Raw genomic sequence first — 17,013 nt, 5'->3', positions numbered from 1 at the left:
CCTCTGGGAGTTGGTGCATTACGCAGACTGCGTACTCTGCGTGTAGGGAGCGACGGTACTGAACACTAGTCCATATCGAGATTTGATTAAATGTACAGCTCTATTTTTTATTTATTCATTCAAAAATGGCCCAATTCCGTGACGTTATGCTTTATACAGCAAGTTCCATTAGTGACTGAATTCCGCGATTCAATCCCTGTCGCTTTGCAAACACAGACTGGGTAAATTTATGAATGAAAATGTGAAAGTTCGGACACAAAACGAAGTTATGTATCGTCATGCTTTTTAAAAGTGGGTATCACGTAGTAGACTACACCACTGTAACGTTAGTTATTTATCATCTCAAAGTCTGTGCTTTCATTAAAGCTTCATTTCTTGATAGATGATCCATTTTTATCTCTCCTCCTGTGTCTCATGGTTCCCTCGTTCGCGCGCACTGAGAAAGTTTTCCAAACAAATCAGTCTCTTGCAATACTGTCTATAGTCTCTTGCTGCTCTGTCCTCTCGTGCTGCTGCATTCACTGCAGTTGGACATTGGAGATTCGCGCTCGTAAATTTTCTTATTGGCCATAACTTTTAATTCGTTGCTGCCAACTGGGGTGGCAGCAAGGGTGGCAAGGCTTTCTTTTAGGGTGGCATTTGCCACCCCAGTAGATCCTGCATGAAAGTAAAAGTGCTTACAAAATGACTCAGAAAGGTTCATTTATTTCTAAAATCATTTGTTTTCATGTGCCATTTGGTTTCCCTTTTTTGTTAGATTATTTATATGCATCAATATAAATGCAATACTACAAGTGAGCTAAATTTAAAGGATTATATTTGTTTGGTGCATATTTGCATAAGTAGGCACTGATTAACACAAATGAACTTGCATGTTAATAATTTGTGGAGCACCATACTGCATTACTGTTATTAATGACCTGTCCTCATCCCAGTGCATAAGGTTACCTGGATCTCTGCAGTTCCAGGGCAGAATTGGCTATCTGCCCTCCATCCAGACAGCAGTAGTTCTGGCTGGATTGCCTGGAGTAAGACACAGGCAGGATTCCCTGAGTGTACGTCTGAAGTCTCCCTCTCGTAGCCGGCGGAACTGCTGAAAAGGGGGAGCTGAACACGGACTGGAGCACCTGAGAGCCGCACACATCCCCCTCCGCATCCTCCTCGAAAGCCGGAGGAGGAGCAGCAGTCACGGCGGCGGCCGCGCTGGGACCCGTGATACCAGCCATGAAACCAGCAGCTCGGGCACTGCTGAGAGCCTGGTTCGCTGCTGCGGCCAATGCCTGCTGGCCCACTGCAGAAACCAGGCTCTGTCTAGTCCTGGAGCTGTCCTCGTCCTCGGTCTGATTCTCCCCGTCATCCTGCACGGGTCGTCCGTCCAGAGAGATGTTGCTGAGGAATGAGAGTGCAGCTTGTCTCCGTCGTGGATCTATTACGCGCTTCCGTGTGTGCTCCAGACTGGAGGGCTTCATCTGCAGCGCGCTCGCCATTAGCCGTGGGATAGTGCGTGTTTGTCAACGGAGAGGGTTCATAGTGATTGTTTGGATATGGGGTGAAATTGGTGGTCAAAGCGCCATGGCGTTGGCTTTTAAGTGCCTGCTGTGTTTAACTGTGTGTGTACAGAAAACCTGGGTCACGTGTGTGCAGTATTGTGGCAGCAGCAACTTTAGTCTGACCAATGGGGATTCATGAGAACAAGGCGGTGTTCCAAAACATGCCTAGTCGCCTAACTAGACAGAATTTGTAGTGCTTTTGGAATTTAGTTCAAAATTTTAGACAGCATGTTCGAGAGCGGTTAAGTTCATTTAGCTGAACGAATTCTGAGCGCGCCCTCGGTGCTAAAACTGCAGTCTACTTTAGGCGGCTCAGTACGTTTTGAAACACAGTCTGCGTGTTTTTCCCCTTGCCTTCATTTTTGTTCCGCCCTTCTGGGCTACTTGGACAGGACATTAAAAAAAATTACATAAAAGTAAACATCTTAGGTAGCCCGAGATCTTGGTTTCCTTTTAGATATCGCTATTGTGTGTTCAAATAACTTTTAAATTCACCTCAAACAACTTTAAATAGACTTGCTCTCTTAAGACTTTTAAACATTTAATAGGTATTAAAATTTCCTTGGGTAGTTTTACATAACTTCGTACCCTTGCCAGGGTAAAAGTGTAGCTTGAATGTACTGATAAGCATTAATGGTAGACGACAATATAGGTACTTTTCTGACATTTGTAATGACAAAACTGCACTTAACTGTGTTAGAAAATATCATTATGAAGTACTCAACAAGCATAATATACTTAAATGGGAAGCTTGCAGGCCACCTTGGTTTGGCATCCATGTTTCCAAAACATATTTAATATTTTAAATTGGATTGTCCAGCTGGGTGGCCTATGATGTTTTAGTAACTGAACGTCACACATATGAATATAAAAACACTGAGAGTGTTATTGATTCCTCTTCTAACCAGCTAAGCTGAAATGACGAAACTCCACATGATGGCACAATTCCTTACAATAACAGACGGTCACTGACTGTGACTTACTAGCTGCACTAAAAACCTGGTTGTTTGTATTTTTTTTCAACTCTGTTTAATAGCAGTTGTTTTCAACATCACAACGCCATCTAGTGGTTAATCAAGTTACATGCAATATGCCTAGAATTTATGTGAAGATGAAAGAATGATTTCTTCAAAGTGTTCACTAGATGGCTCCAGAGTTTAGCCTAAACGTTCAGATAATAAATTAATAAAAAATGAATATATATATATATTACCGAGATAATGGTGCGAGTGAGCTAGATTCCAGTGATGAAATGAATGAGGGAGGTGATATAAACCTGTGATGAAATACATGAGATTAAAGGTAATTTCCCTTTTGTAACAGATACTCAGGAATTCTTTCTCAATCAGTTCCCTGGGTTACAAGGTTTATTTTAAGTGAACATACTGTGGTGCAGTTTGGGAATATTGTGGTTTTTATATCATATACACAGCTACATGTGACGATAGTCACTACCATCTCAAACAGTTTTATGAGCTCGTATAAACTGGGCGACTACATGGAATATTTGTACTTCTAGTCTCAATTTTCTACTAATTTGGCCAACTAAATGAAGGAGATTCCTGTAACTGTGGACTACAACATCCATGCTCCAGTTACAGTGGGTGGTCCCTTTGCTCTGTCATCTTCTCAGAATTCTTCCCCACTGATAACCTTCCTCTGTCAGAAGCACTCAGGTCAATGACATTATTCTAACATGCTGAGTTAACCATGTTAATGACAGATACTAAAGCAAAGAAATACGTTAGCAACTCCTTCATCACAGAAGCTGTTTTTCCTTTTTTGTTGTTGTTGTTGTTGTTGCCCAGAATCTGCATATAAGCCATGGTATTCAGAGACAAAAAAAGTTTGAAAGACTATTGTGTTGGACAGACAAAGTCAAATATCAGCATTAAACATAAATAAAACAAGACTTTCACTTTTCATTACTAATTTGACAGATCCTCAATTGGTTGCGCATTCGGTGTTGTTTTATTACTTCCTCAGTCCCATGACGCACCAAAATAACACAACTTTTCACACTGTTTTTTGAGGCTGTGCTGTCACGAGCAACAATGTAACTCTCGGCCAGGTTAATCTTATCCCAGAATCAGTGGAGCAGAGCACAGACCTCAGACTCTATGTCCCTGTGTGTGAAATGCAGCACTTCCTGTGTTTGTGTGGGGTTTCCTCCCCCTGAAGTGATTTTGGCACCTTATTGTGAGTCATGATGCACACGGTGTGGCAACAGCTTCACTATGATTTAAGGAAAAGAACAAAAATATTGCTGATGGTTTTCTAACAGCTGGTAGTTGGGAATATGAACCTGGGAGAACTGGGATCTTGTGGAACTGAAAGTGAAAGTGATTTATCAGAACTATCAGTCTGTTCTTATCAGCTGGGTTCAGGGAGCAAAACGTGATTCATGTGATGTGACTATAAAGTTGTTGTTTTTTTAAAATAGTTTTGGGAGTGACTAAGAAATTTAGGAGTCACATGATATGAGTCAGTTTTGTTAGAAATGTTTTTAAGTTGTTTTTAAAAAGATACCAATTTAAGTGGTGATTTATATACTTCCAGGAACCTAATCGGAGTGATGGATAGCTGCTTCTGCCCTAACGTCACCCAGTCTGACGCTGAGCGTTCTTGTTGTTGCTTCTCCGTGGTCAAGAGGGCAGAGGTGGCTGGGCAGAGGGAGATCTGTGGTCAGATCGTAGGATTGATGAGTGAGTTTCTAGGGGGAACTGTGAGGACGTCCATCTCCTGCCCACCCGAGGGCCACAGCAGCCCCACATCAAACACACCAGCTCCACTGTGATGTATGACGGCTGCGCTGCACTTTCAACCAGAGTCGAGAAGGTCCATCAAGGGATTTATCTCAAGGGAGGATGAAAGGAGAAGCAGAGGCGTCTGCCAAACAAAGGATCATGGGGGCCAACAGTACAGGTCAGGCCTGGTCCTCAAACTGGAGAGATTCATATTAGTCCACTTTAGCTGAAGACACATTCTGGGCAGAGATGGGTTGAGTGGAGAGGAGACTAAATATTGGGAAAGTATTGATAATATAAAAATTTGTGTATGCAATACTTTTTCCCAGACTGTTCAGTAATACATTGGTTATTGATGTGACAGATGAAAATTCATTTATACAATGACTGTTACTCTATAAAGCCTACTTTATCATACACAATTTCTTGCTCCTCTTAAAAAAACAAAAATACTGGAGAAATATCTTGTACTAAATATATTACATGCTTTCTGATTGGTGGTTCATATTTTTTTAGCAAGTAAAAATCCTTTTAATATCATTCTAAAACATTTTTTTTTAATTTTGATTTGATTTTTGATTTTGTTTTACTGATGTAAATGTAAAAATACGTTTTTATAGTTAATAATTTCATTTGATTATTATTTTTAATTTTTTTATTATTTTTTTTATTTTACCATTTACTTGATTAACCATATATAATTTTTTAAGAAAATTCATGTTTAAAAAGAGGATTTTGGAGAATGTGTATTTGTACTCAAATACCTTTTTAAATTTATTTTATCATAAAACTAAGCATTTAAATATCATCTCATTCACAATGACTGACCACTGATATGTACAGTATATACTTTACTTTGGCCATGTAAATATCAGCAACTGTACCAAATTGGACATTATTTCTCAGTTTGGGCCTCTGAATAAAATTAAGATGTTTATTTGCTCTGTATTAACTTCATATTCTCTTACTAAATGAGACATAATAGTAACAAATATGATACCCAACAAAGAACATATGGTACATATATATATTTATATATACATACATGTTACATGTACATGTTGTAAAATGTCATGTGGTGTGATTCCCTTAAAAATGATGATATTATAATATTAGAATGAATAAATATACATTATTTATATTTGTTTTTATTAAAAGGAAGAAATTAAGAAAATTGAATTAGAAACATTTTAGATATGTACACTTTAAACATTTGGAAGATGTTAAGTTCATTTGATAGTTTCACTGCAAGACTTTCATGTCATTAAATTGAAAGTTTTTACAGTGATATAAAATAAAACTCTGAACTATATAAAACCTGAATACAAAAAGTACAAGTTCTAAGAACTTGAAAAATGCTTGAAAAACTAGATAAAAAATAAAAATAATAATAATAATAATAATAATTGGCCTTTCTTAAAGGGTTAGTTCACCCAAAAATCTAAATTATGTCATAAATGACTCACCCTCATGTCGTTCCAAACCCTTGAGACCTCCGTTTATCTTCAGAACACAGTTTAAGATATTTTAGATTTAGTCCGAGAGCTCTCAGTCCCTCCATTGAAACTGTGTGCACAGTCTACTGTCCATGTCCAGAAAGGTAAGAAAAACATCATCAAAGTAGTCCATGTGACATCAGAGGGTCAGTTAGAATTTTTTGAAGCATCGAGAATACATTTTGGTCCAAAAATAGCAAAAACTACGACTTTATTCAGCATTGTTTTCTCTTCTGTGTCTTTTGTGAGAGAGTTCAAAACAAACAGTTTGTGATATCCGGTTCGTGAACAAATCATTCGATGTAACCGGATCTTCTTGAACCAGTTCACCAAATCGAACTGAATCGTTTTAAACGGTTCACGTTTTCAATAAGCATTAATCCAATGAACAAAAGACTGACTCGTTCTCGAGTCAAGAACCAGTTGCATCAGTTTTCGGATCACCAGTAGTTCAATTCAATAAACCGGTTGAAGAAAACGGTTCACCGGTTCTTTTGCGCTCGACGTAATGGCGTCATTGGCGATGATTGCCCTTGATTCAAGCCTTCAGTTTACCCACGCTCATAACACTAGCAAAGAAACAGTTCAGAATCATTCACCAAAAGAATCAGTTCGGTTCAGACGCTCTGTGTGTCAGTCAGCTTCACGCTGAAACACACATGCACAGTATCAGTATCAAGGTTGGCTTCATCTTCAGTTCTCTGTTCACAGCAGTTCAGTCAGTGTACTGTTTGAGTAAATGAATTACTCCGGGATATTGGTTTGTTTGAACTCAGAGGAAGTGTTAGCCACATTAAAAAAGTTAACAGCTAAATCATTTGTGGATAAATGCGTATTGGAGACGTGAACTATTTAAAACGATTCAGTTCGATTTGGTGAACTGGTTCAAAAAGATCCGGTTACATCGAATGATTTGTTCGCGAACCGGATATCACAAACTGTTTGTTTTGAACTCTCTCACAACAGACATGGAAGAGAAGACAATGCTGAATAAAGTCATAGTTTTTGCTATTTTTGGACCAAAATGTATTTTCGATGCTTCAAAAAATTCTAACTGTCCCTCTGATGTCACATGGACTACTTTGATGATGTTTTTCTTACCTTTCTGGACATGGACAGTAGACTGTGCACACAGTTTCAATGTAGGGACTGAGAGCTCTCAGACTAAATCTAAAATATCTTAAACTGTCTTCCGAAGATAAACGGAGGTCTTATAAGTTTGGAACGACATTTATTAATGACAGTTATTAATGACATAATTTTGACTAACCCTTTAATCATGGACACATTTTATGAAACCAAATTCACTGTTTCACAAATTCATAAATTCATCTTACACTCAGATCAAGCAGCAGTAAAGCATCATATTATTAGTGATATAAACATTGCCATTGCAATGTGATCATTCAACATTTAGGAAACCGTCCCACCTTCCCCCCAATATCAGCCCACCCAAAACACACAAATCTGACATGTTCCTGGAATGAGTCTGAATTCTTTGAAAATTAGATTATCACATCATTTTAAAAACTCCAACTTACCAGTTTCTACTTAAAAGTTTAATAGTTCATAGTTAATCACTCAGTTTTAGAATCATTATTATTTGATTTTAAAATAATGTAAAAATCATTATCTTATAATAAAATTATGAAAAGAGTTTGTGTAACAGCAAATAGCTTGGGCAGATTGTGGGGGGAAAAACATCTGGAATTAAACTGCATAATAACAAATGTATTATGTAAAATATTCATCATTGATGAGAATAAAATTAAACAATACTAAATTTCTCCATGATGTAAGTTATTAGTCTAATGATCGTGTGTTACATATGAGGCCATGACCTCTTGAATGTGGTAACTGAGGCACTCCATAAAGCTGTCAGATGAGAGCTGACCATATTAATCACAACATCATTCTTGCACACAACTTCAACATTAAAACAATTTAGTCATAATGGGATAGCATTTTTGAAAACAGTTTGAATCTGTATTTGTTTTCCATTCTCTTGCGTGGAGGAAAGCAGGCCTGTGATAACATACTTTACTGTTCGGCTCAAAATGAAAACATTCATTTGTATTTATTTGAAGAGGATAAGCAAGCAGTTGGGGGAGACACTAAAGTTGGCACACATGAGCTCTGTTCCAAAACCTCTAGTGAGGTGCCTTGTTGTCTATTGCCTTCATAGGCAACTATTCTTCTTAGGCAGCATCAGTCAGGGGTTTTGAAAGGTGGCTGCAATCGAGTACTGGGGGTTTTGTGGAAAGGTATTAAGAAACACAATGTAAAAGTTTAAACAAAAATTATATATGTATATATATATATATATATATATATATAACATTCTAAACATCCAACAGTGCTGCAGTGAGAAAAGGTAACACTTTATTTAAAGGTGTTACACGTTACATCCACTAATAACAATAAATTATGCATAATTGCATGCAAGTAACCCCAAGCCAAACCCTAATCCTAACCCGAACCATAAAGTAAGTACATGTAGTTAATTAATACAAAAAAATTATATTTCTGTATGCAGCTGACTAAGATTTGGACAGAGCTGTAGTCTCAGTGTGAAAATGCACAGCACAGACCTCACCAAGATATTATCTGCCCAGAATGTTTCCCATGCTCCATTAATTTAATGTCACTCGCTGCACTTCAGTTTTCTAAATTTGTTTATCCAAGCTATTGCCTTTAAAAGAGATGTTCTGGCATCCACTTTCACTTTGCGTTCAAGAAAACAACACACGATCCACTGACTGTACACTTGTGGACACATAGTGACACTTGTAGAACAAAAACACCTCATGTTTCATAGAAACCCCTTTTTTAGGGAAAAGAGCACAACCCTGCCTTACTGTTTGGCGAAAATTTTGATTTCAGGTAAAATTAAGCATGGCAGGATGGGGACACTGGATGAAACAATAAAGGGCCAAGAATGGGGCCACATTTGGGTGGCTAAGAGGAAACATGATGGAGGATTTATGGGGGAAGTCTGAGGTTAAAACAGTTCATTGGGAAGGTCAGTGTATAGACTCTAAGTTTACTGTAACAGCAACCTATAACTTTGAGGAAAAGCCCACGCAAGTGAGTGGGCAAAAACAGCAGTCTTTCAGTATAAGAGGAAGGAGTATATTATGAGTCAGCATGTAGAGAGGAAGAAGACCTGTGCATTCCACAGCCATGGGGATGACTGTACTGTGTGTGTTAAAGAACTGTCAAATGAATTGGTTTAGTGCTTAAAAATATGTGCTCCTATAGAAATTAATGTAATACATTTCATTGACATTTATACATGATGACCTTTTCCCCTGAAATACAAGCAAGTCAATGATCAATGATTCCTTCATTCCAATCTCTGTCGAAAGCTGTTTGATCTTAAACAACATATTCGTTGCCTGTCCTTTGACACTGATTTGAGATCAGAATTTTAAGGATCAGTATTATAATTGTTTAAATAACTTTTAATTATAAATTGGGCTTGTGCAAATTATATTTTGCTATTAACTTTTTAAGTTACACATGTAGTTACAACCCGAATTCCGGAAAAGTTGGGACGTTTTTTAAATTTTAATAAAATGAAAACTAAAGCAATTTCAAATCACATGAGCCAATATTTTATTCACAATAGAACATAGATAACGTAGCAAATGTTTAAACTGAGAAATTTTACACTTTTATCCACTTAATTAGCTCATTTAAAATTTAATGCCTGCTACAGGTCTCAAAAAAGTTGGCACGGGGGCAACAAATGGCTAAAAAAGCAAGCAGTTTTGAAAAGATTCAGCTGGGAGAACATCTAGTGATTAATTAAGTTAATTGATATCAGGTCTGTAACATGATTAGCTATAAAAGCTTTGTCTTAGAGAAGCAGAGTCTCTCAGAAGTAAAGATGGGCAGAGGCTCTCCAATCTGTGAAAGACTGCGTAAAAAAATTGTGGAAAACTTTAAAAACAATGTTCCTCAACGTCAAATTGCAAAGGCTTTGCAAATCTCATCATCTACAGTGCATAACATCATCAAAAGATTCAGAGAAACTGGAGAAATCTCTGTGCGTAAGGGACAAGGCCGGAGACCTTTATTGGATGCCCATGGTCTTCGGGCTCTCAGACGACACTGCATCACTCATCGGCATGATTGTGTCAATGACATTACTAAATGGGCCCAGGAATACTTTCAGAAACCACTGTCGGTAAACACAATCCGCCGTGCCATCAGCAGATGCCAACTAAAGCTCTATCATGCAAAAAGGAAGCCATATGTGAACATGGTCCAGAAGCACCGTCGTGTCCTGTGGGCCAAGGCTCATTTAAAATGGACTATTTCAAAGTGGAATAGTGTTTTATGGTCAGACGAGTCCAAATTTGACATTCTTGTTGGAAATCACGGACGCCGTGTCCTCCGGGCTAAAGAGGAGGGAGACCTTCCAGCATGTTATCAGCGTTCAGTTCAAAAGCCAGCATCTCTGATGGTATGGGGGTGCATAAGTGCATACGGTATGGGCAGCTTGCATGTTTTGGAAGGCTCTGTGAATGCTGAAAGGTATATAAAGGTTTTAGAGCAACATATGCTTCCCTCCAAACAACGTCTATTTCAGGGAAGGCCTTGTTTATTTCAGCAGGACAATGCAAAACCCCATACTGCAGCTATAACAACAGCATGGCTTCGTCGTAGAAGAGTCCGGGTGCTAACCTGGCCTGCCTGCAGTCCAGATCTTTCACCTATAGAGAACATTTGGCGCATCATTAAACGAAAAATACGTCAAAGACGACCACGAACTCTTCAGCAGCTGGAAATCTATATAAGGCAAGACTGGGACCAAATTCCAACAGCAAAACTCCAGCAACTCATAGCCTCAATGCCCAGACGTCTTCAACCTGTTTTGAAAAGAAAAGGAGATGCTACACCATGGTAAACATGCCCCGTCCCAACTATTTTGAGACCTGTAGCAGAAATCAAAATTGAAATGAGCTCATTTTTGTGCATAAAATTGTAAACTTTCTCAGTTTAAACATTTGCTATGTTATCTATGTTCTATTGTGAATAAAATATTGGCTCATGTGATTTTTAAGTCTTTTAGTTTTCATTTTATTAAAATTTAAAAAACGTCCCAACTTTTCCGGAATTCGGGTTGTACTATAATAATGATAAATTATTCAAATATATATTATTTTAAAATATATAAAATAATTTGCAATTACATGTAACTAGCCGTAAACCGAACCCTAACCTATAGTAAGAACATGTTAATTAATATTGCTCCATGTATTTATTACACCGTAAAATAAAGTGTAACCTCTTTCTAAACAACAATCCACTGTTATATAATTTTCAAGATTGTAAAAAGTGACAACATATTTTAACTACACACTATAGGTTCACGGCTTGGTCAGTATTTAAAAATAAAAAATAAATAAGTGAAATAAAATAATGTAACAAAAAATTATAATTTAGTAAAAACTAGGTAAACTTTTTTTAACAAATGAATTATTAATTTATAAATATAATCACATTTGCACCTTATGACATTTTACAAATAAGCATCTACATATTTATTTATTTATTTTACACTGATACAGTTATGACAGTCTGCAAAAGTCATCTATATGGCATTATTTCCTGCATATTGGTTTCAGCATGTTGCTTATTCCACATACAGTAAAGTGGTTTGCATCGCATATTGAAAAAAATATATATTTTTTAACACGAAATATTAAAAGAATATGCCACACTATTTTGTAATAGTGTTTTAATTCTTTGAATATTTATAGTTGATAGTTTATAGTTTTTTATAATTTATCAGTTGTACATTGCCATGAATTCCCTCTTGGGAATTCATAAAATTGTATGAGTTTACAATTTCTTATGAATTGTACTTGAAAACTTGAAAATATTTGGTGGTATAACTACAATAAATTTAACCCCTAAACCTAACCTGAGTAGTGTGCATGAGCAGACTACAAACAAAATACAAATTCAGCAATGTCAAATGTAACAAACTTACAGAAATGTCTTATAAAGAGTGTTGCACTTTTACATTTACATTTACATTTATTCATGTAGCAGACGCTTTTATCCAAAGCGACTTACAGATGAGGACAGTGGAAGCAATCAAAAACAACAAAAAGAGCAATTATATATGAGTGCTATAAAAAGTCTCAGTTAGGTTAATACAGTACACCTAGCATGGGATTTTAAATAATATAATAAATAAAAAGAAAACAGAATAAAAAAAGAATAGACCAAGCTAGTTAGAGATCTTTATACACACACATATACACACACACACACACACACATTTTTAAGAATAGAATTAGAATAGTGAGTGTTAAAGTTAGAGGGTCAAATAAAGATGGAAGAGATGTGTTTTCAGCCGATTCTTGAAGATGGCTAAGGACTCATTCCACCAGGAGGGAACATTTAATTTAAAAGTCCGTAAAAGTGACTTTGTGCTTCTTAGGGCTGGCACAATCAAGCGACGTTCACTTGCAGAACACAAGCTTCTAGAGGGCACATAAGTCTGAAGTAACAAATTTAGGTAAATGGGTGCAGAGCCAGTGGTAGTTTTGTAGGCAAACATCAATGCCTTGAATTTTATACGAGCAGCTATTGGAAGCCAGTGCAAATTGATAAACAGAGGTGTGACGTCTATTCTTTTTGGCTCATTAAAAATTAATCTTGCTGCCGCGTTCAGGTTATGTTGAAGCCAATCTGCCAAAACGACAGCTTGTGGGATGTTCTACTCTATGATGTAATAGTGTGGCTAAACACCACCTTCATAGAAGATGATCAACAGCTGTTTCCACATCACTGCTTGTTAGGCACACCTATTCAAACAGAGCGTTCTGATGACGGGACAAAAATAGGACAGAATATAGCCTATTACTTCTAAATGATCATGTGTTTTGATGTAAAAATCTTGATAACATTATAAGAGGACTTGAGAGAACATTGCAAAATAATAAAAAAATGCAGTTAATGACCCCTTTAATATAGCACACATGCAAATACTGATCAAAATAAAGCATTTTTAAGTGCACTTGCAACTATGTTTCATGCTTTTTTTTTTCAGATTTGTTTGCTACTAACTTAGTGTCAACCAGCTATGTAGCAAGATGCTAAAAACACATCTCCCTGGCAATAACCTAAAAAGTATTATGTCTATATCCTTTACAGCTGAAAAGAAAACTTTATTATTCTTTCTACCGTCATGGCCAAAAGTTTTGAGAATTACATAAATATTAGTTTTCAAAAGTTTGCTGCTAAACTGCTTTTAGATCTTTGTTTCAGTTGTTTCTGTGATGTACTGAAATATAATTACAAGCACTTCATACGTTTCAAAGGCTTTTATCAACAATTACATGACATTTATGCAAAGAGTCAGTTTTTGCAGTGTTGGCCCTTCTTTTTAAGGACCTCTGCAATTCGACTGGACATGCTCTCAATCAACTTCTGGGCCAAATCCTGACTGATAGCAAACCATTCTTTCATAATCACTTCTTGGAGTTTGTCAGAATTAGTGGGTTTTTGTTTGTCCACCCGCCTCTTGAGGATTGACCACAAGTTCTCAATGGGATTAAGATCTGGGGAGTTTCAAGGCCATGGACCCAAATTTTCAACATTCTGGTCCCCGGGCCACTTAGTTATCACTTTTGCCTTATGGCACGGTGCTCCATCGTGCTGGAAAATGCATTGTTCTTCACCAAACTGTTGTTGGATTGTTGGAAGAAGTTGCTGATGGAGGGTGTTTTGGTACCATTCTTTATTCATGGCTTTGTTTTTGGGCAGAATTGTGAGTGAGCCCACTCCCTTGGATGAGAAGCAACCGCACACATGAATGGTGTCAGGATGGTTTACTGTTGGCATGACACAGGACTGATGGTAGCGCTCACCTTTTCTTCTCCGGACAAGCCTTTTTCCAGATGCCCCAAACAATCGGAAAGGGGCTTCATCGGAGAATATGACTTTGCCCCAGTCCTCAGCAGTCCATTCACTATACTTTCTGCAGAAGATCAATCTGTCCCTGATGTTTTTTTTGGAGAGAAGTGGCTTCTTTGCTGCCCTTCTTGACACCAGGCCATCTTCCAAAAGTTTTGTCCTCACTGTGCGTGCAGATGCGCTCACACCTGCCTGCTGCCATTCCTGAGCAAGCTCTGCACTGGTGGCACTCCGATCCCGCAGCTGAATCCTCTTTAGGAGACGATCCTGACGCTTGCTGGACATTCTTGGATGCCCTGAAGCCTTCTTTACAAGAATTGAACCTCTTTCCTTGAAGTTCTTGATGATCCTATAAATTGTTGATTTAGGTGCAATTTTAGTAGCCACAATATCCTTGCCTGTGAAGCCATTTTTATGCAACGCAATGATGGCTGCACGCGTTTCTTTGCAGGTCACCATGGTTAACAATGGAAGAACAATGATTTCAAGCATCACCCTCCTTTTAACATGTCAAGTCTGCCATTCTAACCCAATCAGCCTGACATAATGATCTCCAGCCTTGTGCTCGTCAACATTCTCACCTGAGTTAACAAGACGATTACTGAAATGATCTCAGCAGGTCCTTTAATGACAGCAATGAAATGCAGTGGAAAGGTTTTTTTGGGATTAAGTTAATTTTCATGGCAAAGAAGGACTATGCAATTCATCTGATCACTCTTCATAACATTCTGGAGTATATGCAAATTGCTATTATAAAAACGTAAGCAGCAACTTTTCCAATTTCCAATATTTATGTAATTCTCAAAACTTTTGGCCACGACAGTACAGTAGGTTAAAACAGAATATTAGTCTGTCTGATGTCAAGTCTACATAAAGTTAACCCTTGGGGACTGCTAGTAAAAAGCCCTATACTTTTAAGATCTCTTTTTCTACAGAGGGCCTCTGGCGAAACATACATCAGGTCACTGTGTTAAAGGGTTAGTTCACCCAAAAATGAAAATTCTGTCATTAATTATTCACCCTTATGACATTCAAAATCAGTAAGACCTCCGTTCATCTTCAGAACACAAATTAAGATATATTTGATAAACCCTTCGATAGACAGCAAGGTTACTACTACGATCAAGGTCCAGAAATGTAGCATGGACATCAGTAAAATAGTGACATCAGTGGTTCAGCTTTAGTTTTAAAAAGCTACAAGAATTCTTTTTGTGCTTAAAGAAAACAAAAATAATGACTTTATTGAAAATTTATTTTACATCTCATCCCTTATGCTGTGGCATAACACCAATTTGGAGAGAGTATCATGACGCATGTGCTTGCTTCTGCTTTGTTTAAACAATGCACAAAAAGTATTCTCGTAGCTCCATAAAATTACAGTTGAACGCCTGATGACTATTTTACCGATGTCCTTGCTACATTTCTGAACCTTGATTGTGGTAGTAACCTTGTTGTCTATGCAAGGGTCAGAGAACGTTTGGATTTTATCCAAAATATCTTAATTTGTGTTCCGAAGATAAACAAAGGTCTTACGGGTTTAGAACGACATGCGGGTGAGTACTTAATGACAGAATTTTGGGTGAACTTTCCCTTTAATATTGCTGTGTTTGCGCACATGCATGCATTTACCACAAATACTGATAAATAGGAATGTGAGGCTCCCATTACAGCTCATGCTTCTGGCACATGTAGCTGTATGGAGGAGGAGAGAATCCATCACGGCTGGCTGAGGGCGTCTTGGGTCAGCGCCGCAGGACTGAAGCCTCTCACCGTGCCTGGCACCTGCTTGAACGGACGGTGTGGAAACAGCGCAGCACACGCCCCAGCCAGCCTTGAGAGAGGCAGCCAGGACAGAATGTACGCTGAGCCTGAACACCCCCTATTTCATCCGAGCCTCTCCCCCAGCTCTCAATGCTTAGAAGCAGAGAAGTGAACAATGTTTAGGGAATGCATGCTGGGAACACCCCTGTGCTTTGTTTTTGAGGTCTTTTTGTAATGTTAGCAAGTCTGTAAGGAGTCTCGGCTTACAGGTTCAAGGTGTTAGTTATAGATCACTAAAATGACTCATAAATTGTGAAGTGGTTTGACGTTTTTATTATAGCTTCCCCATATTAGATCAAGCCATGTTTAACGGCTACGATAATTCATGAAATGCACTGATGTGGAGAACAAACAATATGAAATCTGTTAAACTGACATTTTGTTGTTGTTACTGTAAAAGTACTTTTCATTATGGCTGTTTCTGGAACCATCATAAAGTTTAGCAGATCCAATAGATGGAGGAAAAGTATTCAAACGTTTTCAGTATCATGTGCAATGCACCAGGCTTATCACCTGATGTCTGATCATATGGTGCATCATAAAGGTTTTTAGCCGTCTAGAGCACACAGACTAACTGGTTAAAGTTTAGACGTACTTAGGCATTTTAGGAAGAACTACTGAAGTGGGAACAAAGCAGGGCAGATGTTTTGTATGGTGTTCAGTATTAAGAAGGGCTGATAGGGTGCAGTGGATGAGCAGTGAGTGATGTGCTACAGGTTTTATGGCTCGGTCTACAGTGTCTTGTCAGAGGGGCTTTAGGAAATGTAGGGCAGTCTGTGGTTAGTGGTCTTTTTGACACAGCTTGATCCTCTGCCTTATCCAACTTGTATTTCACATCATGAAACATGAAACAAATAACCTTTTCTACCCTGTTTGTGGCATTCCTGAGCACCATAAACTGAAATCCAGGTTAATCAACCTCCAAATGTTTGCTCAGTGTCATTGATCATAACAGAGATATCATAAAATGTGAAAACAGATGTGTGAAATATTAGACAATCATGTTATTATAATGTTAAAGGTTCAAGAACAAACTTAACAAGGAGAAGTAAATAATGAAAATGCAACAAAAATTCCAAAGGATTAATGGACAGTTAATTAATTTTCAACGCAACGTACCACAGAAAGGATCTGAACATCTAAATTAAATTCATCCCTGAAACAACTTGATTCCACTAGGTTATACGCTAGGTTGCCTTTTACTAATATTTTCAGCGTACAGGGTCTTGTATTCTAATGGGGAAAAAAATCTAATCCAGTTCTTAATTTCATATTCATTAAATTCTGATAGCACACCCCTATTGCAAAGACTGACCAAAGAGGTTTACCATTTTACATTTGAATGATAGGTCTCCCATTCAGATTTGATTACAGTGAATCCTGGTTGTACCAGCATTCTTTCTTAAAAAAAAAAAAAAAACACTCACCACTTTATAATTAATAATTAGCAATAAAATCTCC

General features: G+C 37.7%; 1 protein-coding gene and 1 long non-coding RNA gene across 3 annotated transcripts in view; one reads left to right on the top strand and one right to left on the bottom strand.

Moving 5' to 3' along the window:
- cables1 (Cdk5 and Abl enzyme substrate 1) overlaps positions 1-1,622 on the bottom strand; it is a 39,763-nt gene extending 38,141 nt beyond the window's left edge. For both annotated transcript variants that reach the window (XM_059502309.1, XM_059502310.1), the window contains exon 1: positions 949-1,622. In XM_059502309.1, the coding sequence (XP_059358292.1) occupies positions 949-1,487 (539 nt within the window). In that variant the 5' untranslated portion in view covers positions 1,488-1,622. The remainder of the gene's footprint in view (positions 1-948) is intronic.
- LOC132096731 (uncharacterized) lies at positions 1,619-4,791 on the top strand. Its single transcript, XR_009422615.1, has 2 exons — positions 1,619-2,167; positions 4,110-4,791. It is a non-coding gene; the product is annotated as an uncharacterized LOC132096731 (long non-coding RNA).
- The last annotated feature ends 12,222 nt before the right edge of the window (positions 4,792-17,013 follow it).

Source organism: Carassius carassius, chromosome 20 (assembly GCF_963082965.1).
Source record: "Carassius carassius chromosome 20, fCarCar2.1, whole genome shotgun sequence".
Taxonomy (NCBI): Eukaryota; Metazoa; Chordata; class Actinopteri; order Cypriniformes; family Cyprinidae; genus Carassius; species Carassius carassius.
This window is presented reverse-complemented; position numbering and strand designations above follow the sequence as displayed.